A 27445-nucleotide genomic window follows, 5' to 3' on the forward strand; every position below is an offset into this window, starting at 1 on the left:
CTTTGAGGTTCAAATAATGAAAACTTTGATGCAGATGTACTTTCTGTTGTAGAAGTTCATACACGAGGTCAGCTTCTTCCCCAATGTCTTCTATGTTGTTGTTAAGGTCAGGAAACTCATACAGCGTACTGTAAAGGGGATCCATTTGTGCAGCTTTTTGTCTGGAAGGGAAATGGCAGTTATGCAGAAGTCAGACCAGATTATTCTTAAACTAGAACTAAGATACACAACATTTTAGAGCACAAGAGAGACATTTCTAAATGAGTAGAAAGTTTTCCTTGTAATGACTTATTTAGAAAACCCTTAGGATGAACTGGAAAATTCCAGTATTTAAGTATATGACCATGGCGGACAGATAACATGTATAAGGACTATCTTTTTCACAGTTCTCTTAGAAGTCCAGCGTCCATGTGCTGATCAGAAGTGGGACTTGATGTGTAGGGATGGCTGGTGGAGCCTGGGGGAAGACTGCTTTCTCAGCCAAGGGGTTTTTTCAGGAGAATCCGAGCCCTTACTGAACATAGCCCTGAAAATCCTTGATGACTGAGAAGGCCTCCAGTGAAAGAACAGGATGCCTCAAAATTCTTTCAATTTCAGAAATGGCATCTTCAAAGGCTTTGAAGCGCATGTCACAGCTGGGCATTCGTCCTCCTCTGTCTTCGAGATTTGCAGCAAACCTCACCAACCCCTGAACAGTCTGAGCAAGGGCAGTAATTTCAGTGTCCCACTGATCAAAACAAAGATGACACTGACGGCAAGAGGGAAAATCTTTCTCAAAGCCGCGGCCGCACTGGTCGCAGAACCGGCCAGTGACACCAGCGCGACAGTTACATGCACCGGTGGCTTTGTCACACTTGGGCTGGCGTGTTCCCTCTGGGTTACACTTGCACGCTGTAAGAAAGGGACAGCAAGTTACATCCAGTTGATCATTTTCTGTGAGATTAATGCATGCGAAAGGTACAATCGTGCATTTCAAGACAATAAAAGCAAACCAGTGTTTGAGTTAAAGCAAAGTGGACTGCCTGGCTAATGGCTCTTCTTCATCTCTACCTTCCATGGTCCCATCATAACTATAGAAGGAATAATATAGATAAATAATATAAACACTTTTATCCATCTCATACACATAAATGTATGGAAGCCTGCTTCTCTAGATGTATGTCCTGTCTCCCCGCGAATATAAAAGGTAAACATTTCTTTTGAGGCAGTTGCTATTCCAGTTGTCCCCACTTAGTAATACTTACAAATGCAATGCATCTGGGGATTGCCAAAGTAATTTTCCTCACATTCATCACAACATCTTCCACTGTAACCTAGCTTACATGGACACTGGCCTGTAAGCTGTAAAGACAGTTAGGATTAAATAATTTCCTGCAGTCATATGGCTGGATATACATTACTTAATGGGTTTCTTTTTCTCCCTGTGACTTATGTCACATAGCTGTGTGGGGATTGCAGTGACACTGCTTGCACACGGTCTTTGAACACCATGGTTTATTGGCCCACCTTTCCCACCTTCCTCCTGAACAAAAACAAAACAGACTTTAAGAGGTAGATTTATTTTACTAATATGAAAGAGTTTGTATGTTCCACTCTACAGAGGCTCTTTGAGAACTCATCCTCTGACTATGATCTGAGAGATGATTCTTTGCAAAAGAGATTAAATTCTTATTTTTGCTGTAGCAAAGTACTCAACATTTAAACTTTTAACTACATGATATATTAACTGTAACTGAAAACCTCAAGGGGACATTATGCACATTGCCCTAGAAAATTTATTTTGGAATTCAGCTATTAAATTAATCTGCAAGGAATTACAGCTCTGATAACTGGTACAGCTCAGAAAAGCAGTAGTAGATCTTTGAGGTTATGAGCTATATTTACTAGGAAAAATAATAAATCCACTAAAAAAAATGGAACAAACAGAAAGCGTATGGAAAGAAAAATGTGAAAGCACATCAGCAAGAGCTTTGGATAAGCTCCTGATGCTCTGAAGTCAATAGAAAAATTGCTCTTGACTCCATGGGACCACAATTTCACCCCTCTATTCTGAAATGCCGTTTTATTTTTTTCTACATTCTATCCCTAAAAAGTGCACCTGAATTAAAGATGAGAAGAGGTATTCTAGCAGTCTGATAGATGAGGCTATGTAGGTTAATGTAATGTCCACAGCTGCCACTTTATGAAAATATACACTTTAAAAAATACTCATTAGACTCTTGGGTCCAAGCCTGGACTTCGTTCTTCCCTATACATATACTTATGAGGCAGTTTTTTCCTATGTGACATTTTCTTACAAAGTATTTCTAAGATCCACTTGACAAAGAAACACACAGGTGAAGAGAAATTGCTTACAAACAGAGCCACATTATGAGAACAGCATGTTTAATATAGTGACTCAAAGTGTGTTTCCATCAATTGCAAAATTCCAAAGACTTCTTGTTTTCAGGGGGCACAACAAAAAATTATCCTCATTTATAAGAGGGTCCCCACTGTGTCATGCCAAAACTCCACCACCGCAATTCCTGGAAAGCAGAGTAATTTTCTTGCCTGGTCACACTGGTTGCTTTGGGAGTTTTTTGAATCACAGTCACATATCTGACATCCTTTCCCACTAGCCAGGTCCCAGTAGCCCGAGGCACACTGGTCACATGTCGTGCCCACCACATTGGGCAGGCAAGGGCAAGCTCCTGTGGCTGGGTCGCACAGACAGGCTGCGTCCCCCCCCGGGCACATGGCAGGGCGAACACCCACTGGATTGCATGTGCACCCTGGAAAAAGAAGGACAATTACTACAGCAGACAATAATATAGACAGTTGATGGACAATCAGAGCTGTATATAAAGCCCATGTTGTAGGTTTACTTCTAGTAATCTTGAACACATTTTTAATCTCATACAGTTTACCTCTCTTTCTATGATAGCTTGTATATGGCTTGGAGCAAACTACTAGGAATGTTCCATACTTTCAATACAGGCACAAAAAAATGAAGGCATAGTGAATTTTGAATCTTATTAGAATGAAATGTTAAATATGCTGGGTAGGGAGACACTGATTTACAGTAGGCCCTATCCAGCGTGGGAAACCCCAGTAAGCCAAGTAAGATAAGGAACCTTCCTTGTGAGGAGCCAAAAGTTCTTGTTTAACCATTTCCAATGGACACCTTCCAAGAATGAACAAGGAATGGGCTTGAACTGTATTTTGGAGATTCCCAGAAAAAGAGTTTCTTGAAAATACCTATAATTGTCTGGCCTGTAGAAATCAGACCCTCAATCAGGCACATTTGTGAAAATAATCTTGTTGGGAAGAAATTTATGCCTTGCTTTTTCTTACACTCCCGCTTTTCTGTTAAAAGTGCTGAGTTATTGAAAGTGTCCTCATGGAGTATATTAAATTGCCTGAACAGTCTAATTCTAGCCACTTAATGAAAACAACTGGTAAGGCAGGGAGCTCAGCAAGGGATCATCTGGTTAACTGAGCATTGCTTAGTTGACATCAGCCAGCAACGCAGATAAACAATTATCTTTGATTCCTTTACTTTTGATTCCTTCCTGAATGGGCTCAGTGCACATTTATATTCCTCACAGAGTACTGATTTCATTTCACAAATGAGTATTTCCTAGGAGTGATATTCAGTATGAGATTTAGTGAGACTTGGATGACAAAGAATGTCATATATGTCATATTAACAGTTCTTTGTATCATTGGATAGAAATATATTTGTTATTCTCATATTTTGCTCTATTGATCTGCTTTAGTTTTACTGTCCCTCCAAAGGCTAACCTCTCCTTGTAGCCTAATATTTAGCCTTTAAAACTTTTCTTGGTGGTAATACACAGTTGCAGTGCTTTTGCTTACTTACTTCGACAGTTTTGATCAAGGGCTGAGCCAAAATACCCTGGTTTGCAGAACTGGCAGTTTGTTCCATGGGTGTTGTGTAAACACTTAGTGCATTCCCCAGTGACCCTGTTACAGGACTCTGGGTCTGTCACATCAATGTTGTTATTGCAGGGACATGGTGCACAGTCAAGCCCGGGGCTGCCTGGGTTGTAGAACCCACTAGGACACTTGTCACACTGGATGCCTGTGGGAGAGGAACGTAAAAATATTTGCTGGCTGATGGGAATTGAAGTGAAACATGTAATTTCCAGTAATACTGTTAAAAGATTCAGACTCTCTGTTCAAATGCACATTTCCAATGGAAAATGTTCACCTGTTTGAAACTGTTGCCCTTTAATCCTATAATCAGTTTAAATTACATCTCCTACACTGAAATTTGATGGAAACACACTCTCCTCATCCCAAGTCGGTTTTACTAAGGAAATCCTTTCAGTAGGAGTAAATATGTACCCCCTCACACACCACCTCCAGACATCTTTTTCCAGCAAAGTCCTTTCAATAGCAGTAGTCAGGGTTGGCCATATTTTCAGGATTTTCCCTGGGCCAGTATAAGATAGGAAATCTTATCAGCTCTTTTTGATGCCCTGTTCTTTCTGATTTTGGCTTCCAATGCTTGTTTTTCAGAGGTAACAAACAACTGCAGTTCTCCCCTCCTCTCTCCACCAGGTTAATGTAGTGCTCCTGGTTTCCAGGAGGAGGTTTCCAGATAGTGCCATCAGATTAATTGATGGCTTCACTGTATCCATGTAGGTGGATCCCCTTTTTAAACACTAATTGCACAATTCCTGCTCTTCTCAGTCAGGACTTCCCCACCTAATGCCACTAAATCTGGGTGTTAACTTTTATCTAGTTTATTACCATTACCTCACTTGTAATTTCTGAACAGAGGATGGCTGGAAGATGGTAATTTTTCTCTCTTACGTTAATTTTAATATAATTAAAACTAGTCCTTATTTTGCTTTGTACCTGAATATCCCTCGAGACAATCGCAGACTAGTTGTGCAGACTGGGAGTCCTGGTAACAGGAACGTGCAAAATACCTATTGCTTGTAGGTGGCCCTGGGCACATGCATGGGCGGCAGGGTTCTCTGTTCAGTGGGTTTCCATAATAGCCATCCATGCACCTGTAAAGCAGTCAACACAAAGCAGCAGAAACTGTCAAGTGCTCCTTTCAGTCCCTGCAAGTGAATGAATTTATAGGTATGGATAATTAATTTAACATTACAGGTCATTGTGATGCTATCCCCATTAATTGGTATAGATATATCAAGGTTCAAAGGTGTTTTAAAATGGAAAATCAGAGTTGCATTCCCAAAACGTGGAGCAAAAAGAAGAAAATGTATGTTTTCTTTTCAAGGAGTATTTCTGAAGACTTTCACCTACTCTGGAACAATCTTAATCTAAATAATAATACATACATATGACATATCACACATGCTCTGCATAGACAACTAAAAGCTGACATGTAAAAATTCTGTATATTCACCTGTCACCACATATATTAATCTATTTCCATACACACACACAAAGAGTGGTTGGCATAATATTAGAAAGTCCTGGCATGGGCAAAAAAGCAACAATTCATTCAAAGCACTCAGAGAATACTGCATATTTCAGATGCAGCATATGTATTGAAATCAGACATGCTCTGCCTGACATGCTCTGCAAACCCGGGGTGACGGCTGTTTTGAGGCGGTGGTGGCTGTGCTGTTACCCAGACAGACGGGGGGCTCTGGGGGGCTCCTTGGGGGCTCAGCCACTCCTCCCACCACCACCTCCACATCCTGACCCCCGTGGCCCCGCAGCTGTGGCAACACAGCGGCCTCTGAAGCATCCTCAGTCTTTGATCTGCTTTACTATGGCAAATGGGAAGACAATTTTCTGTATGTGTACAAGCCAGGCTAAAAGTCTTAGATATTCAATTACCCTTGCCCTGGGGTCTGGAGCTCCTGCAGAGGCACAGGGCAACAAGTATTTCAGTCTCCCATTTTTAATCTCTTTGCCACCTACAAGCACAATAGCCAAAGGCAATATTGTCCAAAAGCACTGCAAAAAAAGATCAATAGGTTTCATGGGGAAATCCTCTCAAAAGTGAATGACAAGGTACAATCCAGCCAAACTAAACTAAACAGCTAACCAATTTAATTCTGACATCCGTGTTGAACTCCGATACTGCTGCCAGTGTACAGAATAAAAAAGAGGAGTTCTGTTTTGAATGGAGCTGGAACACATAAGAAAAGTCATTTGCTGGTCATATGGAAATAATACAAACTAGCAAACAGGGTATGTTTATTTAAGCTCCTTAGAGATAACTGCAGGTATTAAAATGAGTATTCAGCACAAGGTTAGCCTCTTGGCAATTTAAAAGCTGCAGGAGTCAGTGTATATCTCATACGCAGCGCTTTACATGTCTCCAAGCACATGGTGCCATGGTACCCATGTCTCAAATACCTTCTTGCAGGGAGCCTGCTGCAATGCTGGGTGCATGCCATGCTCACAGTCCTCTCACAGGCATTACATGCACCTTCTCACATGCATTTACTGAACAGATAGGTACCTGCCATTCAGCAGCTAGGCCCGGTTTAATCCCAGGTTTAGGTATGTGTTTCCAGTTAAGGTCACTGATGTGTTCATGGGGATGCAGGGGGGCCCCCAGCTGCTCACATGTTTCAGAGAGCACAAGTGTTTGGGTGAGCTTTGCAGCACTGCCCATCAACTTACTTCTCACAGCGGCTTCCAGTCGTAAACCCACGACAGTTCAGGCACACTCCAGTCACCGGGTGGCAAAGCTCTGCATAACCATTACACGGGCAAGGACGGCAGTGGGGAAATCCAAAATACCCAGCCAGACATCGACTGCAGCGCTGACCATCCACCTCCCGGCGGCAGGAGCACTGCCCTGTCACCTGGTCACACAGCGTGCTCAGCGAGCCTTGTGGGTGGCACTCACATGCTGGGAAACATAGAAAGCAAAGCTGTGTCCCTAACACATTCCCACCAGCCCACTCATCGCTGACAGTGCTTGAGGGCAGTGCGAGCAGCAGGGATGGAAAGTTCGTTATTTGTGGAAACATTTTTTATATTGCTTCACACATAATCATGGATTCAAAGCCCTAAAAAGTTGGGGTATGCATGAAGAGTGAGGTACTGGCACTGGTGCTGGCTGCCAAGTACTCACCGTAGCAGCCGTGGAAGCCAAAGCCGTAGCTGCCTGCAGAGCAGGTGTCACAGCAGCGTCCCACAACGTTGGCTTTGCACTGACACTGACCCCCCAGTTTACTGCAGCTGGTGTTCAGCGACCCTTGGGGATTGCACTTACATGCTGCCAAGGGAAAAGAAAATCAAAACAGGTTTGGTTATTAAGGAGTGTAATTGCTCTCATAAACTTGCAGGTTTAAAATAGGAAAAGAAAAATAGGAAAGAGCGAGCTCGATTGTTCTCCTCAGGGGTTCACTAACCACCGATGGCCATGGCTTGGATTATTTGATGCTGTAGCATCGATGGTGATGGTGCATCAGGCACCAGCACAAGTCTCAGTGTTGAAGCTGCCACATTCATGCCACTGACATATTTGGGATAGGACAGAAGAGGGCGTAGCAAAATACAGATCCAAAAGGGAGATATCCTGAATCTAGAAGGGTTTAATACAAATCTATGCCTAGCTGCAGCACTGCACATAACCTGCAAGTAGGCAGCCTGGACCTGGGTATTGTTTGCTGCTTTCTGGACACCTTGGACCAACTTGTTGAGTGAAGCTGGTTGCTGACTCACAGAGGGTGTTTGTCCAGGACACCCAGATGCCAGTGCTAGAAAGCCAAAGTACCATGTTTCATTGGGAGAATCCCATCACTATGGGAATCTAGCTAATGGGAAGTCAGCACAGCCCAAACTTAAATGAGGAAGGTCTGTGGCTGCATAGCCATGACGACATCACATGATATGTGAGTGAGGCATTGGTCCTTCTAAAAATAGCCCAAAACAAGCAGATGCTATCAGGCCCATTGGAGGCAAGGCTCCCTGAAAAGGGCTGGCCACCAAAGTTGTCCAGAAAGGCCTCTCCTGTTACTGGAAGTGAAAAGAAACTCCATTTCTCTGGGGTCAACACCAGGGAAGTCTCCTGAGCCACAGAGCCCCGCTGTCCTTTCCATGGTGGGTCTAGGAGACTGCCTGGGGCTTTGAACCCAACCTGCCACTGCCCTCTTGCTGGGACACCACCAAGGTTTCCTTGGTGAATCTCTCCCAGTACAGCAGCTTGTGTGCCATCATGCCTGGAGTCCTGCCAGGGCATCCAGCTGGACTGCAGCATCCAAAGAGAAGGCTTAAAAACTCCTCTGTCATTTTACAGCACCCAGAAAAGTAGGAAAGTTGCTGCTTTGGCCATCTGGTGAAGCTGCATCTGATTGAAATGTTCTTCAGAAAACACACAAGCACTGCCATGGTCCCTGTCACACTGCTCCATGAAGCTCTCAGGGTGATGGACCCTGAGAGCCATGCCACCTTTGCAGTCTTGCAGTGCACTCAGGGTTCAGCGGGATGTATTCTGCCCATCCATACATACCACATACTCATCCATTGCACTTACCTACACCACCATGGGCTGAGAGCTCTCCAGTCACCATATCCTACAAACTCAAGGGAAAACCAGTAACTGTCCAAAAGAGCTGCCTGTGCAAGTTGCCTCTTACCGACGGCACCGTTGTGAATACGGGCTGACATGCTTGCTATGAGCCGTGCGCAGGCTTCGGGCAGGACGTGAGGTCCAACTTCTGATGCAATTTCAATACAGTGATACTTCTGGTACTCATCTAAATCCTTTTCACTGCATAAGTTCTCCACGGAGCTGATTCTGGGAATAAGTCCAAGCTTTGCCATTAAGAGGGAAAAGAAAATATTTTTGTTTAGGTATACTGAAAACCAGAATTTCCCACATTCTCCTACTGTGCTCCGCACGGCAAGGACAGAGGCCTGGAGCACTGCATTTCCAAATGTGCCCTTGTGCTGCTAAATCATCTAAATTCACATTTATTCTGAAGGTCTAGACATTCCCTGAGTTCTTCAAATAAAAGAGACTGTGTCATATAAAAAAGTCAGATTATAATAATACCTCAGTTATATGCTCAGAACTGTTTTTGCTTCTAAGAGGTGCCGTGTTGATGGCTCCACAAGCGGTATCTGGCCAAAATTTTTACTTGTCTTACCCAGATAGAGAAAAATCAGATGAAGGTTCTATGTCCAAGTATGGCCAACCCTTGTCAGGTCCAGTTCTACAGAAGTAATTAGAGGAATGGACTTAAAAATATTTTTCTCAAGAGAAGGACCCAAAACTAACACCCAGTTCCTGATTTGGTAGAAACTTGGGAAATGTCTGGACGTGATTTCCAGAAAAGTACAGAACTAATTTTACTTTTCCAATGTCATCTTTAAATAGATTAATGATTTTTTAAATTAGATTCAGACAAATTATAGAGATTTTTTAAAAACCTAAGTGATGAAGAACTGCATTAATTTATATCCCTAACCACAGCATCTTGTCAGCATATATGGAGTGTGCCCATAATAAATGAGAAACAGATAGAGATACATACTCTGACTATTAACATATGCAAAAAGTAAGACTTGATGAGCTATTATAGTATTGCTCAATGAAAATTAAAACAGATACAATTCTGTCTTTCTAGACAAAAGCATGCACAGTGTCAATGGAGGTAAGCAGAAACACGCTTCCCTGAATTTCTTTAAAACACACTATAAATGATTTTAAAACATTTCGAGTAAGTTTGTATAAAGAAAAATCACTGGTATAAATACAGCCTCAAGGGAATTGTGACAGAACTACTCACTGAGTCAATCAAGATGAATGACTTTGCCTTTGGGTCAGAGACAGAGGGCTGAGAAAAATACACATCCACAGAATATTCTGTTCCTGGCTCCAGGCAGACTGGAGTTTGCAGAAGTGCAATCCTGTTTAGCAGAAATAAAGCACAGTTACAGCCAAGAGTCGGGACAAGGCAAGTTGAGGGGATGCTGTGAGCTCTCCCTCCTCTCCTAATGCCTGCAGCCCGGAGGACGCCCTCCTGCTGCGGGGAGAGCACCCAGCCCCACTGCTTGCAGGCTTTGGGAAAGCTGCGTGACTTCTGCCTGGCTGATTCACCAAGCACAATTTAAACCTGGTGAGATTAAACTGAAAATGGCAAAGGAGTTTGCACCTCACTGTTCATATTTGTCCCTTCCTGTCTCCATTTGATCAAGAGTCTGGTCAATTCCTCTTGGCTCCTCTCACATAGGTCCAACCTGAAAAGCTGGTTTTGAAAATAGGCTAGGACAGTGACTTTAAGTCAGTATTTCCTTTCTATACTGAAATAGCTGCAGTTGGATCTTTGCCAAAGCTATGACCAACCCCATCAGGATCTCAGGCTGCTTTCCTGGCTTGGGCAAACCTTTGCCAGGCTGAGAACTGGAGCATCAGACACTTTCTTAGAGCCTATGTGGTATTGTGGTGTGACAGCAACAGGAAAGGCTGCACATCTGTTTCTAATACCCCCACTTTCCCACAGATTTATCACTCAGCAGGGCTTCAGTATAAGATCTGTACACAGAAAATCTACAGGCAAAAGGACAGGAGTAGTCAGACCTCTTTGTAGCTGGGAGAGGCAACACATGTGGCTCCTGTGAAAGGCCCTTGTTTTTGCAGCGTTGACTTGACAAAACACCAGCGGGCTGGATGGCAACACTTGCTAGCCAGTCTTCCAAGGACTATAAACAAAGGACAAAAATTATGGTCATTTTTTATGTCTGAAAAACCCACTTCCTCTTTTTTAGGGTTAACAAAGCCATCTGAATGATTGCACACTGCAGTGACAAAACAGATTTTATCTTTGTTCTTTACAGGACTAAAAAAATAATGTTATTTGTGAAAAATGCATTGTATTTGCAATGGCTAATGGAAGAGCAGAGACGGAAATGGGACCTCAGCTGGCGCAAATGGAAACAGTTCTGTTAAAGTCATTGGAGTTGTTTCCTTTCTTAGCAGAGTGTTGTCCTGGAGATATCCTTCATTATCTGCCTCTTCTCACATCTAATAAGAAATAACAACCATAAAAGACTTTGTAACAAAATCTTTAAAATTCAACTGTTTAATCTAATCCGTAGAAGGAAAAAGCTACATCAAACCAGCCCAATGCAAAATTGCTCTCATGTTTTAAGACACTGGGAGTTTTGTTTGCCTCAGAATGACAGTAAGAGAACAGAAGGAGGATAGACAGAAGGACAATAGATAACAGACAGAAGGAGGATCTTGAGTGGTGGGATTGTCCCAGGGAGCTTCAAAGTGAAATAGTAAGGCACGTACAAATACTGGTACTGATAAAACACTTGCCTCTGTTTTTAAGTCATGGGTGTGGACTTGGGTTTAAATAGATTTGGGTTAACAGATTTCCCCAGACATGTCTTCATAATTGAGAAATTTTGTCCACACAAAAAATAAGATTTTGGCTATTTTCCTGCAATTTTCACACATCTCAGAGCCCAGCTGGAACAACTGGGAAGCTGATGCTTGCAAAAGCCCTGGATAAATATCAGCTCAGATCATCCCTGCCTGTGCACATTTTCCTGCCCAGAAAATCCCAGCTACAAGGACAGGATTCCCATCTAAAAGGAGCTGCATTTTGCATGTGTCTGATTTGTGAACAAAAGTCCAGTCTAATCAAAGGTACCAAAAGAGGAACTCAGAAGATGAAATCTTGGTGGATGCTTAGAAAACACTTGTGGTGCTGATTTTTCAGATTGGAGTGGAAAGGGTTAAGGGAATCAGTGGAGGGCAGATTACTTGGTTGATAAGGATGAAAAGGCAAACAATTTTAATTTTAAATGTAAAGAGTAGGACAAGTTGCTGCATCCTCTTATTGACAAAATAGGCCCTGCATCTATCACAACATCACAAGACACACAAGACATCACACGTACCTCAGGCTCATAACGAATTGTGATATCAAAGTCCATAGCAAAGGGAACGTTGTTGATGTAAAATCTCAGCCCAGCTCCTCTGGGAACGCGGGCAAAGCCGGGTCCTGTCCATGTGACCGACCGACCAGCACTGGGCTGCCTGAAAACCACTGTCACAACTGAGTCCTGTCCAAAGTGCATGGCACCCTGCAAAGATATATTGACATTTTCAACAACACAGAGAGTCAAATTACAAAAAAACAAAGTCAGAAAAATAAAGGAAATATTTTTGCCATGTTTACTTATTTCAGCCATCAGTCAGCCTCATTTTCTGAACAACCTCAAGATCGACAATCTAAGAACTCTCCCAAATATAGGATGTTTAGGCTCACGAATGAATAAAAGCTTCCTATAGCTTTGCAACAACAGCAACAAGAGGGACTAGAATAATCCATCCATCTCTGTATATTTGGCATCTCCAAGCATTCACATTGCAAACCTTAAACAGATTAATTTTGGTTTCATACATGTCTGGACTTTTTATTATAAGCTGAATAAATATCAGTACTTAAAATGACAAAGCTGACAGCATTTAAATGCAGTAGGTATCATGTTAATGTCTTGAGAAACTTGTTGGAAAATGGAAAATGTTGGAAATGTCTTGCATTAAAACAAAACAAAATTACTTTTCATGGGGACTCTTCACTTCTAAACAATTCATTGAATCTGAGTCTACAAGGGCACTGGATGAAGCAGAGAAAACCTGTCGGTGTGAATTACAAAATGTCTGGCCCAACTGCATACCAAAAAAATTGATTTCATTTGTATCAAGATTGTAACATCTAGGACTGCAAATCCCACATGCTCAGACATTTCCTTGCCTTCTGTTGCAAAACAAAATTTTAGTATTTGCTGTAATTTTAAGTAACTATTCAAGTACCAATTTACCTGTTCCAGTCCAGATTTTCTTACACTTCGTTTCTTGCTCCGGTTTAATACAATCTTTCCATTTTCAATCATGAACTCATAGCCTTGCTTCTGGAAGTAGATGTCACATCTTGGAAGAGTGTTTGGTTTAACCTATGAAGTAATGAGAGAGGGGCAGCACTGTCTCAACAATTTTGAAAGGTAGGTAAGGAGGTAAATGAAAATCCACATTCTTAAAACAAGCTCTATTCTCTGGTGGATGAAACTCTAAACTATGGCCCTGCAGCTGCTGGAAACCCTTTTCCCCCACTCCCTTAAAATTAACTTGCACTTCCTCTCATAATCTATGTCCCAGACATCTGTTTTCCATTTAATTATTGGACTGTAGGATGATTACTTGTTGTGATTATAGCTAAACATTTGTGGATGTCACCTGCAAATAAACATTTTTTTGTTATTTCTTCTCTATAGCTTCTGGACAACACATCGGGGAAGAAATGCTAGTGAAAACACAGGCATTCCAGGGATGCATTCCAGACTTGTACTTTGCATGGGGAACAACTACCCCCATGTTGAGGGGTAAAAAAATAAATAAAAATTAATTTTTCTAAAAACATTACAGATGGATGCCAAATTCTTGAGGAAATTGGGCTACAATCAGTGCCATTATGTAAGGCAGCAGAAAAGTCCAGTTTGATTCTTCCCCTGTTGGCAAATTCCCAGAAATATCACAGTTTGTGGTAGCTGTTGGCAACTCAAACACTTCCTTCTAATTTAAATAATTAAATTAATTTCTCTAATTCATGCTAGATCAGCCTGCACTGGAGGATCGGCAAGGACAGCTTTGCAGGTCACACCATGCTGTGGCAACTGTCCCTTGGTAACAGCCAGTTATGGGATAGTCATGTCCATGAAGAACAAGGCTGAACTGAGGACAGTCAAGGGACTTCCTTTGTATCTTCCTGCTGCAGAGCCACTCCGGCTGCTCCCTCAGTCAGGGCTCCTTCCCTCAGCCTCAGCTCCTGTGCCACCACCACATGGATCCCCTCTCAGCATGACACCTGGAAAGCCAACTACATACCAAGGGTGCAGAGCCCGAAAGGGGCTTCGAATGCTCAGCTTCATAAATATAATAATCCAGGGGTAAAAAGAAGTAGCCTGGGGCTGGCTCATTACACTGGCGGCTCACGATGTTGGGAAGACACTCACATTGACCATCCTTCGGTGAGCACCTAGGGTAGGAGTCAGTAAAGGGAGGATGTTGGAGTGCAGCATGGCTGGGTCCTCACACCATGGGAGCAGCTCAGCTCCACCCTTGTTTCAGTTTTGCTTTGTTTCTTCCACTGTTGGATCACCTCCCCTAATAAAATTCTTTCTAACACCCACCCCTTCAGTTTCCTCCTTCAGATGCTGGATTTATTCAATGCTACTTTTCCATCGCTTGGGAGGTGTGACATCCTTTGTCCTTCTCCATCCATTCTATACATGAAGCACAAATCCTTTTGTTTCCTGACCATCCATTACTATCTATTCCTGTATCCATTTCTTGTATCTGTTCCTGTATCTATTACACACAGAATCACAGAATGTTGGGGATTGGAAGGGACCTCAAAAGATCATCTAGTCCAATCCCTCTGCCGGAGCAGGAACCTAAATGAGATCACACAGGAAGGCATCCAGGTGGATCTGAAATGTCTTCAGAGAAGGAGACTCCACAACCTCCCTGGGCAGACTGTTCCAGGGCTCTGTCACCCTCACTGTAAAGAAGTTTCTTCTCAAGTTTAAGCACAACCTCCTGTGTTCCAGCTGACACCCATTGCCCCTTGTCCTACCATTGGGCATCACTGAGAAGAGCCTGGCTCCATCCTCATGACATTACTGTATCTATCATTATTCTTATCTATCGCCCATAATTTCAGAGGCAGGACATGAGATCAGAAGGCCCTTTGATTTGATGTGATATGGGAGATGGTAATTTTCATATACTTACACTTTTATTTAACACATCAGATGATTACCAGCTTTTATTGACCTGCTCAAAAGGAGTTGCTCTATGGCATCAGACTATGTGTTCCTATGTCTGGAGTCTAACAGCAGTAGTGAAGACCCCTGCCCAGCAAACTCCTGAAGGAACCCCACTGAGACCAAGCTTGCTTCTGAAATTATATATTTTGAATAGGAGCTAGTATGACAGAAAAAAATAAGATATTTCTAGGTTTAAAAGTAGATGTATGAAGCTAAGTAAAAAGTGTATTCTCTAACTTACTTGTAATTTCTATTAATATTAGAGCCTCTGGTTCTCTCAAAGCATGCAGTTTATATTTTATATTAAACAAATCTTGACTCAAGCTGATTCAAAGTTGGCTTCAAAGGAAAAAGGTAAATCCCCTTTAAAATCACAAATAAATTTCCAAGATCCCAACATGACTTTATACTGTTTATATGTGATGAAATTACGCCTACAGTTTATTTTCCCATTTGTACTGAGACTCTATTAGCCTTATTAGAAAGGGTAGCCTAAGAGTTTATAAAAATTAAAACCAAGAGAAAACTTGAAGAACATTAACTTACAGGTTATTCTGGGATCCACCAATGTCACAGTCACATGGAGAACAGCCATACAAGCTGTTGCCAAGACCCCAGTATCCTACCTGGGATAAAAAGAAAATGAAAATTTTTTTATGGCAAATATTTAAGTATGTAAAGCACAAGAGAACTCATTCCCCTGGATGAACGATGCTCTGGAGCACTCCTGGACTGCCTGCCTGTGCTTGGCCATGTGAGATTGGTTCTCTTACCAGATTGCATGGGTGCTCAGCCACTGCAAGAATAGCCAGGTATTTACCCATTTGTGCAAGCAAGTTGCTCTGGAAATAGCAAAGATGGTTTGAAAACATGATTTTGCATTTCCTTTCTTTCCTGTGAGTGCTCCTCCAAGCGCAATTTGATTGCACAAATGTTTGCCAGCAGCAAAAAGAACCAGATGTGTCAATGCAAAATGGGAGTATACAGCTGTAAAATTATTTTGAATTTTGACTGATTGTTTACTTTTCTGGCAAGGTAAAGGCAGGAGATGGGAGAGGGGACTTCTAAAACCCCATGCAGAAGTAATAACCAAAACTGAGTACGTACAACACATTTTTCACAGCGTCGTCCCGTGGTGAACCGCTGGCAGAGGCACTCTCCAGTGGCAGGATCACAGATGGAGAAGGGCAAACTGCCGGAGGGATCGCAGTTGCAGGCTGCAGGTAGAGAAATGCCAAGTTACATCTGCGGGCCTCAGTGACGTCAGCAGGACTGGCATTTGCTTTAGATGTGGCATCAGCATGACAGGCAGTCTCCATCCTCTGGATGGATACTCTGCAGATGGACATGCCCAGGCACCCTGCAGCCCTCGGGGAAGGGACCCTTTCCTTGGTGGGTACCCTCTCTGTGCGGAGCAGGGGCACTGGCAGAAGTCCAGTGGGGTGGTTTGCCATGTGCTGATTCACACTGCACAGTCCTTTCACGTTGCTGAGTACCATGCTGTGGGTATAACGTGCTCACAAACCCACCGTGCGCCTGGGTAGGGGTGGGATGTGTTTTTCAGTGAGTCTCACTCAGAGGAACAGCTGGCTGGGAGCTCTCATGGCAAGGCAGCAGCTCCTGCCGTCTCAACACTGCACCATGCCATGCAGAGTCCAAGTATCCACAGAGGTCCCCTCTGGCTTGTCATTCATCCTTGTGCTAATTTTGATACTAAAATTGCATTCATGTGTTTTAATCTCCCTTTTCAATTAAATTGCCTATTTAACAATGCTTCTATTAACAACAGCCGATCCATTGTAATATACTATGTATTCTGCAAGTGATTTTGCATCTTTTCCATCTCAGATGCTGCACCAGGTACATTAAATTACACTGACATTAAATTATAGTAGGCAACTGAGTATTCGGGTAGTATCTGTGCATTAGCGTGTGCATCTGTGCATTCAACTACCTCCATCTTTTAAAAGCTCTTTGTAAAGAAGAACAAAAGAGGTGGTTTACATACGCTGGCAGCCCAGAGGGTCAGTGCCGCTCAGCCCGTAGTAGTTCGCCCTGCACTTGTCACAGCGGACACCCTCCACGTTCTCCTTGCAAGGGCACTGGCCTGCAACGGTTCCCAGAGCAGGATCTGTGCGGCTCTCACATGCACCGTTGTGCAATGTACCTTCTGGGTCACAGCTGCAGGCTACAGGCATGGTCAAGGAGACATATTAAAGAAGCACATTGAGATAAAAGCATGAAAACGCAATTACAGAGCTGCATGTAGGCACAAATTCAGGATTCTTGTAAAAATTAGAGACATTCGTCCATGCTCGCTGCGTTGGGTGCTTCACAGTTAATGCACAGCTGCTGTTAAGAAATATTATGAGTGTTTCCAAGATCTACTTGTTACAATCTTCACTTTAGTAGAAATATACCCTTTGCTTTGGGTAGAAATAGGCATTAGTCATCTACTCCCTACCCTCTCGGAAGTACCTGGGGAGGAGAGGGCCCTATAACTGTAAAGTATCATTTCAGGGGTGCTCTCATGAAAGCTGCAGGGTTGCAGAGAGGTACCAAGTGTAAGCCACCTCCCCAGAGCTGGTCTCAGTTGAATTATGTACTGGAAGCAATGGATTCAGCAGGGAACCCTGCCTTCATGATGCATCCCCGTTTTTCCTAAGGCACTACCCATTTCTTACAGCAGAGCTGACATCTACCACACCACTTCTCTGGGTAATCTCCCCTTGGCTCCTTGAGGAACTTGTCATGCCAACCAATTACTACAATTAAATTATACTCAGAGCATTTTTCCGATCCTCTGTCAATATTGTATTTAGTTAATCTTTCAGAAGAAAGCCTTTCATGCCTGAAAGCTTATTTTTCTTGTACATGGCAGGTATCTAGAAAAAGTTATCACTCCTCTCATCATTTCACACCTCTCCTATAATCCCTGACTATCACAGAAGCAACAGCACTACTGCTATTCATATTTATATTGACATTGTTCAAGAAAGATGATAGCCCTGCTGGATTTCTAAGCTCAGTTTAGCAACGAAGTGGAATATGGAGCTCTTTTTACAATGCTGGTTCAAGGATGCTGTCATGCAGCTACTTTATAAGGCAGTTTGGATGTTATAGGCTTGGCAACATTTTTACAACCATATGAACATTTAAGCATGGGGATGCCACAGGGTTCAGAGCAAAGAGAACCAGAACCACCCTGTTTTGAGTCCTTAATACAGAAGATGAAAAAGGGAAGCTTACGGAGGCAGGCCTGAGGGTCTGAGATGACTCTGAGTGGATCCTGGTAAAAGAACCGTTTGCACCGGTCACAGTGTTGCCCCGTGGTGTTGTCCTGACAGTCCTCACAAACACCACCGCTGACGCCACCACTGGCCTGGTACACAGCCATGTCAAAGTGGCATCTGCCAGAGTGGCCGTTGCAGTTACACCCTGAAACCAAAACAAACAGTGGGGTATTTCGCACCACGACTCCTTGCTGCCATTGCTGTCTACTGGTAACATGGGGCTATTTGTTACTCGTACGATTTCAGTGCCCCAGCAATATTATCGCTTCCCAGGCCTTGTGCTGTACAGCTGGGGGGAAACATTGGAGACATGCAACAGAACTGGGCCCTGCACTTGGAGAAGTAGCCATGCAGGTGGGTGTGCCTGATACACAGTGGGCAACATTGCTCTGAAGAAAGATCTAGCTGAGTATATGTTGCAGATCCTAATATATTATTCTTGTACATCCTACATTACACATTATTGTGGAAATAAATAATTCAGCCTTGTCTAAATTCTAGTTTCATTCAAAAGGAAGACCCTATGCAAACCAATAAATGATCTTTTTTTCATTTGTTGCTTTTTCCTCTCTATTGTTTTTTTCTCTTTATGAAAAATAAGAAGATGAAACAGCTCTCCTTGTAGGGCAACACAGCACTGATGGATACAGGAATCCATCTGTTTTTCTAGATGAGGCATGGAAAAGTCTCCCTTCCAGAAACATGGCCATCCCATTATGCATTGTGCTAGGACTGTGCTACACCCACCCCCCAGCTATTAAAAAGGAAAATAAAATGTTTGAGTTACGTTTGCAAGCATTATCTTGTGTCCCTTCAGCTGGCCTCCAGGGAGCATCATTGTAGAAATCTTTACATCTTTCACAAGACAAACCTTCAGTGTTGTGGTGGCAGATACACCTCCCATGGACCTGTAACAGTGAGAACAGAGAGGGGGTAAGGTGAAAGGAGAGGAGTTATCTGCTGGAGGTATGCCAGCAAGAACAAGAATATTCAAAGCTCTTTGGCTCCCTCAGCTGACATAATTCTGTTATTTGAGTAAAAGGTCTGATATCTGCAAACTTTAACCAAATAGTTTTAAAGCCATTGAACAACATTTAGAAAAAAATACTTCTAGAGATATTAAAGAAGACTTCAACCTTTTAAATTCTATCCGTCTCCCCCTACATGTGTCTATATTGAGACACATATTTTCCATCAGAAAAAAACCTCTTGTTCCCAGAGGGAAAAAATTCACAATCAAGTTCCTGAATTTTTTAATAATCCATTTTTCATGGCTTAGCTTTGAATTATCAGCTATTCTTTGTGCCAATGCCTCCTCTCCTGCCGCAGAGCCCCTGAGCCCAGCTGGAGTGTGGAATGCACCCAATGAGTGGCCATTCAAGTCTGCACACACCACAGCCTACTTACTGCATTACATTTGCACCATTACAGCTCTGGTATTTTGCTGCTGTTATCAACATGTCTTGCCCCAGTTGCTTTTGAAACACCATACTAGTGCCAACAAGGAGACAGCTTCTGAGTAATCCAGCCCAGGGTTTTAAAGGAAGAAGCTATATTGAAACATTTTAAAACTTGGAGTTTTTACATGGTCAATACAATGGTCATCAGAGAACTTCCTTCCTCTCCCTCCCTCCATCTCTTCCTTCCTCCAAAATACCAGGTAGGGACTGCCCTTGCTGGAGACAGTGTTAATGACGCACCATCCCAGAATGATGGAAAACATCTCCTCGCAGATTCTGCACGGGACCACACTGGCTGGCGTGGCCATTGCAAAAGCAGCTGCCCCGCACAACCATCTCATAGACAGCATAGTAGTACTTCTCGAGGGGATCACTGTGCCTTCTTCCAAGCAGAGCATCCCCAAGGGTGTGGAGTTTAGTAAAATTGATCCTTAGGTTTGTCAATGTAATGAGCTCTGGAAGGAAAGAAGAGAAATCAAGAGCTCAAGTTCACTCAAAGATGAACAGTATGAAATCTTCAGCTTGGATCAGTCATCCAAGAACTCCCACTTACTGAAGAAATAGTGAAAAATATCTAATATTGGCCGAGGCCAGTAACACATACGGTGCCAGGGCATGGACCTACTCCTGGCATGCAGCTGTGTAAGCGTTAGCATCCTCCTTGGTATGGCTCCGGCTGGGGACAACCTGTATTTTCCCAGTCAATGTCTTTGTGGGTTCACATACAGCTCTAGGACTGCTCCCAAAAGGCAGTGTGGATTTGGCCACCTGATCCCAGACACAAAGATAGTTCAGCTGCATGCATGAGCTCTGCAGAGCTGTGTCATTTGTCCTCAGTGCTAGAGAACAAGATTGTCCACTTTTATTTATTAATACAGGTGTCTCCCTATGATCTTTTGCTACCTAATTTTCATCATTGACTTAGACCAGCTGAACTTTTCACCCTTTCAGTGTACAAGACAAGCAACACCAGCAAAGTATCTCTGGAGAAAACCTGTACTGTCCATACCTTGGATATATGGCACATATGGATTTTCTATTTCAAAGCTGGGATCCAAAGCTTTTAAAACAACCTGCAAAACAAATTCATACAGCTCTAGAGATCACTGAAGGTATTATTTTTGGATACAAAATCTATTACCTGAGACCCATTAGTTACTAATGCCACTTTACTGATGCCACTACGTAAAAGAAGACCACAAGGCTGTGGTCCTGATTCAACAAATGCTCTCACCCTTTCAACCTGGCCTTGGCTGAGCAACATAAAAAGACCTTTTGGTGGATTGATGTGTCAGGAGGAAGGTAAAGCAGTGCCCTAGAGTGATGTAGAGATGGGCCCAGCATCTACCAAAGGATCAAAGGACAGGCCCCGGCCTTTAGCAGTAGCGGCTGATGAAAAGTCAAGATCTCTTGTGAGGCAGACTTCCATGTGAATTTGGAAAGCAGGAAAGAGCAGTAGAAGGTTTTGTACAGGTTGTTTTACGAGTTCACTTGGATGTGAAACTGAGGGTAAAGTGCAGTGTTTGTCTTTCCCTCTTACTTCAGTAAAGTCAATAGTACTTCATGTCTCAGAACCTGTATCAGAGGACCTGACGGACACACACAAGAGACCCTCAGCTCCAGAAAAACAGCCATGTGTGATCTGAACTCATATAAACACAGACACTTAGCAATACCTCGCCTTCAGTGGAGGGCTCGATGTCTGAATATCTTGAATCACAAACGACATCTCCCACAGTTTTTGCTGGACCAGAAGAGATGTTGGGAAAAGAAGCTGCACAGTCCTGTGCAAAATATCTAAATGCTTTCCAGGTCTGACCAAAGTCGGTGGAGCGCTCAACCAGCATTGCTGCAGGCCGAAATGTCTGCAAGAAACATTATTTCAAGAACTCCTTAACGAGGCATTGATAAGACATTCCTGTTTGGGAGATGCCAACAGCTGCCAATTAAAATTCTGTGTTTGGGAGCTTGCAGGCTCCCTGCAGGGCTACTGTGCTGGTTACATGACTCTGAAAAAGACAGATTCCTCATCTGAACCCCTTCAACAAAAGGGAATGGCAACCTTCCACATAGCTATAATATTACTTTCTAAGTAAGGAAGTTTACCATAACAGTGTAGGGATTTTGTAGAAAAAAAATGTAACTGTCTGGATCATAATGGATATGCGTGAGAAGACTGAACTAAACTTGAAAGAGCAACCTCAGTTCAGAAATGTCCTAAATTTTTAGGGCTTAATTTTGCAATTTAATTTTTTTCAGCTTTAACTCTCAGATTTATAGAAAATAGGACCAGAAGGCACATGAATAGGAAGCTATTCAGTCTATCCTCCTCCCCTAAGGCAGGATCAACTATAATTTAACCACACTTGACAGGTGTTTATCTAACCTGTTCTTACAAACCTCTGTAGATGGAGCTTTCACTGCCTCTCTAAGCAATTTATTCCTGTGGTTAAGTAATTAGTGTATAACATTACATAAAAGCTCTGGTAAAAGATGTACCTTGAAAGTCAGGATAAGATGGCTGAACTGGAATAAAGTTTCTAGGTCCAATCTAATGCTGACATGGTCAATGCCTGAAAAAGAATGAAAATGAAGTGAAGAGCACAATGTGCACATTAGAAGGGTTACTGAGACAGCTTTCCCATGGGTAATTTAAAGATGCCTTTCCCAGCACAGCAGCTGGGCCCTTCCAGGCATCCCCTGTGCACAAACCCGGCGTGTGGCTGGATCGCTCTCTCGAGGGCAATGAACTGCACTGCCTTTCCTGCATTGCCTTTCCTGCACTGGCACTGCCAATGCTCCGTGTCACTGAGACTGCAGATGGTTAAAGGTCCTGTTCAGACTGTTCGGACTGTAAGTGATGGCATTGCTAAGGTTCTGGATTTATGTCTTCCTGTATTCAGTAAGATTTTAAAAATCCAACCAAAGAGCTTATTTCTAAGAAAAAAAATTAAACCCAATAAAAATATGGGATTTTATTCAAGCTAAACAGATCTGTTAAAACCTTCTATACTGTCAGACATGAAATTTGTAATGAACAGAGCTATTGCACCAGACATCTTCCAAAATTGCAACAAGTATGGAAAAAAAACCCCACAATTCACAGATTCTCTGTAGAGAGTTGTAGGAGCTCATCTGATATTTGCATTGTTCACATCTGCATGCAGAATCCCAGGGCTCCTGCTGACCAGGCTGTGCATGAGACCTCATCCCAGAAGAAAGATAGTGAGAGCAAGAAAAGATCCTCTCACAGCTGGCCCGCAGCTTTATTGACATTGATGTCCAAAACTGCTGACAGCTCCTTGCTGAGCTCCATGGAAAAACAAGGCTTATGAATGTAATTGGATACTCAAAATAGAGGTAACATACTATCTTAATTTTTCTATGCCTTAATTTCCAACCAGTTAAATGTTTTTTACATATTCACTATATATCAAATAGAGTAGAGTAGATGCTATTGCTCCTATAATGCCTTCACAGAGGAGCTGTAAGGATATCTAAATATTTATCAGTGAAGAACTACTACAGAGAAGTTCGTGGCACAAATAACATGTGGCAATAAGGGTGTTGATAGTCAGGCTTAATTTAATTATTTCCTAAAGTATTTGTGCTTTACACTGCAAGCACTGTTTTTTTTAAATGGATATTTGTGTTTTACACACTCTGTCATTACATATCTGTAGGCAAATGTACCTTTTGCCACAAATCACATTTCCCTGAAAAGCAGACAATCTGTGAAAAATACACGGCCACTGTGTATAACACAGCACTGCCACGGGTCTTCTGGCCAGCTCTTGGACATACTGTGCTTAAAACTTGTAGAAAAATTGAATTTCTGAAATCCTATATTGTTACACACAAACAGGTTTAAATCATTCAGTACTACTGAATCAAAGAATGGATGCAGTTTTGTCTCATCTCTTAATGAAGGCAACATGATGAATCCCAATTACACAAATAAATCTCACAGTAACATTTTGCAGTAATATTTTCTCGAAGAAACGTACCATTTTCTGACTGCCACCACTTTTTTTTCCTATCAGGCTCAAAAGTTGTGATAACGTTTTCAATCATGTGACTGTTGTGCTGCGTATAGGGATTATACGGGTATCTGGAATCACAGAGAAAGCACTTCTGTTCAGCCTAGAAAACAAAACAAGCAGGATAAAATATGAATTTGGTCTCTTCTCCAAAGATCTGGTGGATGTACATTTACTTACACCATTGCAAGACTGGAACCTGTCATATTGCTTTGGGTGCCTGTGCTTTTAATCACTCAGGTTTTCATATATAAAGGACAAGCCCAATAAAATCATCATACACACAAACCATGCATCTAGTAAATGTTGGTCTCAGTTTGCCCCAGCTACTCTATAAACAATACACTTTTTCAGTTGTGGAGAAAGAGCAGTAAGAGCAAAGAAATGTTTGTCAAGGTGTTGATTCTGGGTTTAGCTGCCAGAGGGCTTGTTTTGCAGGAGAAATTAATTTATCAAAAGTTGAGCTTTTATTCATGTCTCATAAAGACTGCAGAAACTCAGCCAGCGGTGGCTGCAAGGAGGCAGAGGGGATACAAGGGAGGACTGGATCTTTCAAGATCTGAAGAAGACTTGAGGAGGAACATTCACTAAATCATTTATACATTTTTTTTCCTCTCTCTTTTGCACATTTTCTAGCAGCTCAGAGACCAAGCCAGGAGCAGCAGATAGGTGCTGCTGTACAAATGGAAAGCAAAGCTGGATCCAGGTACAAGTAGGTGGTCTGAGCTGACACCATCACGCTGACCACTGTCCGTGCCTCTCGTAGGCATAGGGAAACTGGAAAAGTTTGAAAATGATGCAAAGAAGGAAAATCAGGATGTCAACAGGATGAAAGGGTCTTGCTTGAAAATGTAACAAGCAGAAGACAAACGTGGCAATGATTAGCCAATATCTCAAGGCTGAAAGAGAGGCTTTTGTCTGCAAAAGGGCTTTGAAAGCAAGGGCAAGGAGCTCCTATTCATGGGGATAAGAGGAGGATTGAGTGGGAGACATAAGGAGAGGTGACAAGGTTAAAACACCGGGTTGGGAGATGACCTGTGCTGAGCCATGTGGACAAGCCCAGGCAGCCTGGGACGGCAGCTGGCAGTGCCACAGGGAAGCACAGGGCAGTGGCTGTGCCAGGGGATGCCCAGGGTGGGCAGGGGCAGCTGCGCTACGCAGACGGACTCTACAAGATTTGGGCAGAGCCTGAGTGTGAGGACTCAGGGATAAGCCAAAGCAGGAGGTGATGTCCAAGCTGTGTGCCTGGCTGGCCGGGAGAAGCCAGCATCCCAGAGGGAGCTGAAGGAGGAGGCACAGATTCAGTGCCCTTGGCTGTGAGGCTGTCAGGGATGCTGCTGAAAACAAAAAGTCAGTGGCAGGAGCTGGGCTGGAAATGACCCAGAAGGGGATGGGCAGAGGCACTCTGCCCAGCATGCTTAGGATCTACAGAGAAGTATTAGGAATGGATTGAACATCTTTGTATTATGAAATTACCTGGGAATTACTCACATTTAAATAAACAAAGAGATATAGATTTACAGGTATGGAATTATAATCCATGTGTTTTAAAGTTCACAATAAATATATACTATATTCAGTCATTCTATGCCACACTTGACAAATGTATGAATGTACAATTTAGAAGACGAGACAGAAATACAAAAAATACTCTGTCATCTCATTTCACAAACCTCTGGTAGGGAGAGCTCAGGTTATCAAAGCATTTAGCAGGACTGCACACACCAGCTCTCTGGTTTATATAGGCACATATAATATGACACTCAGTCAACTTATGTTTAAGGTTGCTCCATAAAAATCTTTTTGTGCTCCAAAGGACAAGCACATGCATGTCCACCTAAGGCAAGTCTGGCAGATCCCATTTGCCTCTGAAGTGTGCAGCTTTATGAACTCAATACTGAGTTCTCTTTCTTTTCCTTTTGAAATGTGTAATTAGTAAATCCAATCATAGGGCTAAACACCACTTAACCTACATTTAGAAACAATAAGACACATAAAAGGATGAAAATTATTTGCAGTGCTTCTTTTCAAACACAAAGCAGTTGAAGTCTATTTTTTTTCAATCTGAATTTTCAATAAGACTGAGTCCTGGCTCTTGGCAGCTTGCTACATTGACTTACATAAACTTTCACAAGTAAGGTTGTTCTTGTCTTGATGCCTGACACAGGTCAACAGGAGGGGAACTGGGGGAGGAAGCACTTGGCTTTGCAAGATGCAAAGATTCCTGGCCTGCCTCCAGCAAAGCATTCAAGAATGTGCTGGTGAGAATATACCTTAGGTGACATACACATTTAAGGGGAGCTGGTACAGCAGGTCATATTGCCAGAGCATAAGCCGCTCTCTCTCAAGCTCTGCAAAGCAGCAGAATTTGTAGCTTTCATCCTCTTCAGGAGACAGTCACCAGGGGTCAAGATACCTTGAAGCAGCATTAAATCACAAGGATTATTGTGGAACAGCTGTTCCTTTTCATGAGTCTGTATTTACATAATTCAAAGGATAAGTACAGGCAAGTGAAAATATTATTTTTTTACTGCTCTTTGATCTCCTTTAAAAAAAAAAAATCATCCATCTATAGGCCAGAAAGATGATGTCTCTGAGATGGCTCTTTGTGCCTGTCTACCAAGCAGTGCCAAGACTCAGATCACAGCCAATGAGTTAGTGCCCAGGATCCACTTATTCAAACAATGTGGGGAAAACCAGCAAAGGGTGAAGAGCGGCTCACAGGCTCTTTTGGAAGAGGAAAAGGTATTTACATTTTGCAGAAAACTGTACTTGCAATGAGTACTTGGAGCAGTGCTTGGGTGCCATCTCAGTATGGCAGAGCTTTGCACTGTAAAAAGTGTCACAGCATTTTGCCAGAAGGTCATAAACTAATTATTTTCAAAAGCTCATACATTAACCTGTGTTATATTAACTTCCTCTTCAGCCTACAGCTGGTATTTAGTGAAAATATTTCTATTTGTAACAATTTATTAGCTCAGTGGGGCCAAGTCTTCCAGGACAGGCAACAAGGGTATTCCCTTTTCTGCCTGCCCATGGCCCCTGCACACCCACTGGTCCCTCACGGCTCCCACTGCTACAGCCAGGGAGCAAGAGGGATCCCTCTGATTATCCACATTTCGGATCTGGCCACCCACCCACATGGTCAAAGACTGGACTTACACCATTAGGTCTTCCCTCTGCCAGAGATGGCTTTCTGCTTTTATCAACATTGGTCTAATTTCAGATTAAAAGACATGAGAGGACATGGTGTGAATCACTTAACAGGCTGCCTCGGGTCTCAACACTGTATGGGACATGTCCTCCAGCAAAGGCTCGTTGAGGCAGTGCCTGCAGCCTACAGGACTGCGCTCCTCCTGCCAAGCACTCACCCACATGCAAACTGTAGTCTTCACCTCTGTGGCATGAGTGGGAAAAGGACCCGCAGAGCAAAGCTCCTTCAGAAATCCCCGTGCTCCTTTGCATCTCATGGATAACTCTCCCTCTTGAGAAGCTATACATCCCTGTGGAGGCTGTTTGCTGCCAAACTCTCTATATGTGCTTCAATAAGGCACAGCCTTCCACCAGGCTTATGTCATGCTGTCTGATGGTTTTTTTCAGACAACAGTAGAAACTTCCTAGCCTGGGCAATTTCCTTTTACAGATGAGAATATTGTTAGTAAGCAGAGTTCAGTTTATTAAAAAAGAAAGAGCAAACCAACCTCTAGGTAGCCTATAATGCAGTACTTCTGAGGGCCATTCATTCCACAGGTTGATGAGGCTGTTAATTGCTTGCTGCGACCCAGGAGGAGGTCCCCAACAGCCGGGTGGCAGGAACCAGCATCACAGTCATCCTGTGCACGCTGTAGTCTTGTCAGTG

General features: G+C 42.9%; 1 protein-coding gene across 1 annotated transcript; it reads right to left on the minus strand.

Annotated features, from left to right (window-relative positions):
- On the minus strand, nucleotides 1-27445 carry LAMB4 (laminin subunit beta 4; the record flags this gene model as incomplete). Its single annotated transcript, XM_029086812.1, has 25 exons — nucleotides 1-161; nucleotides 516-891; nucleotides 1245-1341; nucleotides 2551-2771; nucleotides 3863-4084; nucleotides 4867-5024; nucleotides 6622-6853; nucleotides 7079-7222; nucleotides 8586-8763; nucleotides 9741-9861; nucleotides 10532-10653; nucleotides 11863-12048; nucleotides 12790-12921; nucleotides 13850-14000; nucleotides 15340-15419; nucleotides 15901-16010; nucleotides 16802-16981; nucleotides 18043-18231; nucleotides 18874-18994; nucleotides 19787-20001; nucleotides 20556-20619; nucleotides 21223-21411; nucleotides 22046-22119; nucleotides 23554-23689; nucleotides 27288-27445. Coding segments are annotated over 25 exons (4017 nt in total), but the record flags the coding sequence as incomplete, so codon positions are not given.

This window comes from Antrostomus carolinensis, unplaced genomic scaffold, assembly GCF_000700745.2.
Source record: "Antrostomus carolinensis isolate BGI_N321 unplaced genomic scaffold, ASM70074v2 scaffold5609, whole genome shotgun sequence".
NCBI lineage: Eukaryota > Metazoa > Chordata > Aves > Caprimulgiformes > Caprimulgidae > Antrostomus > Antrostomus carolinensis.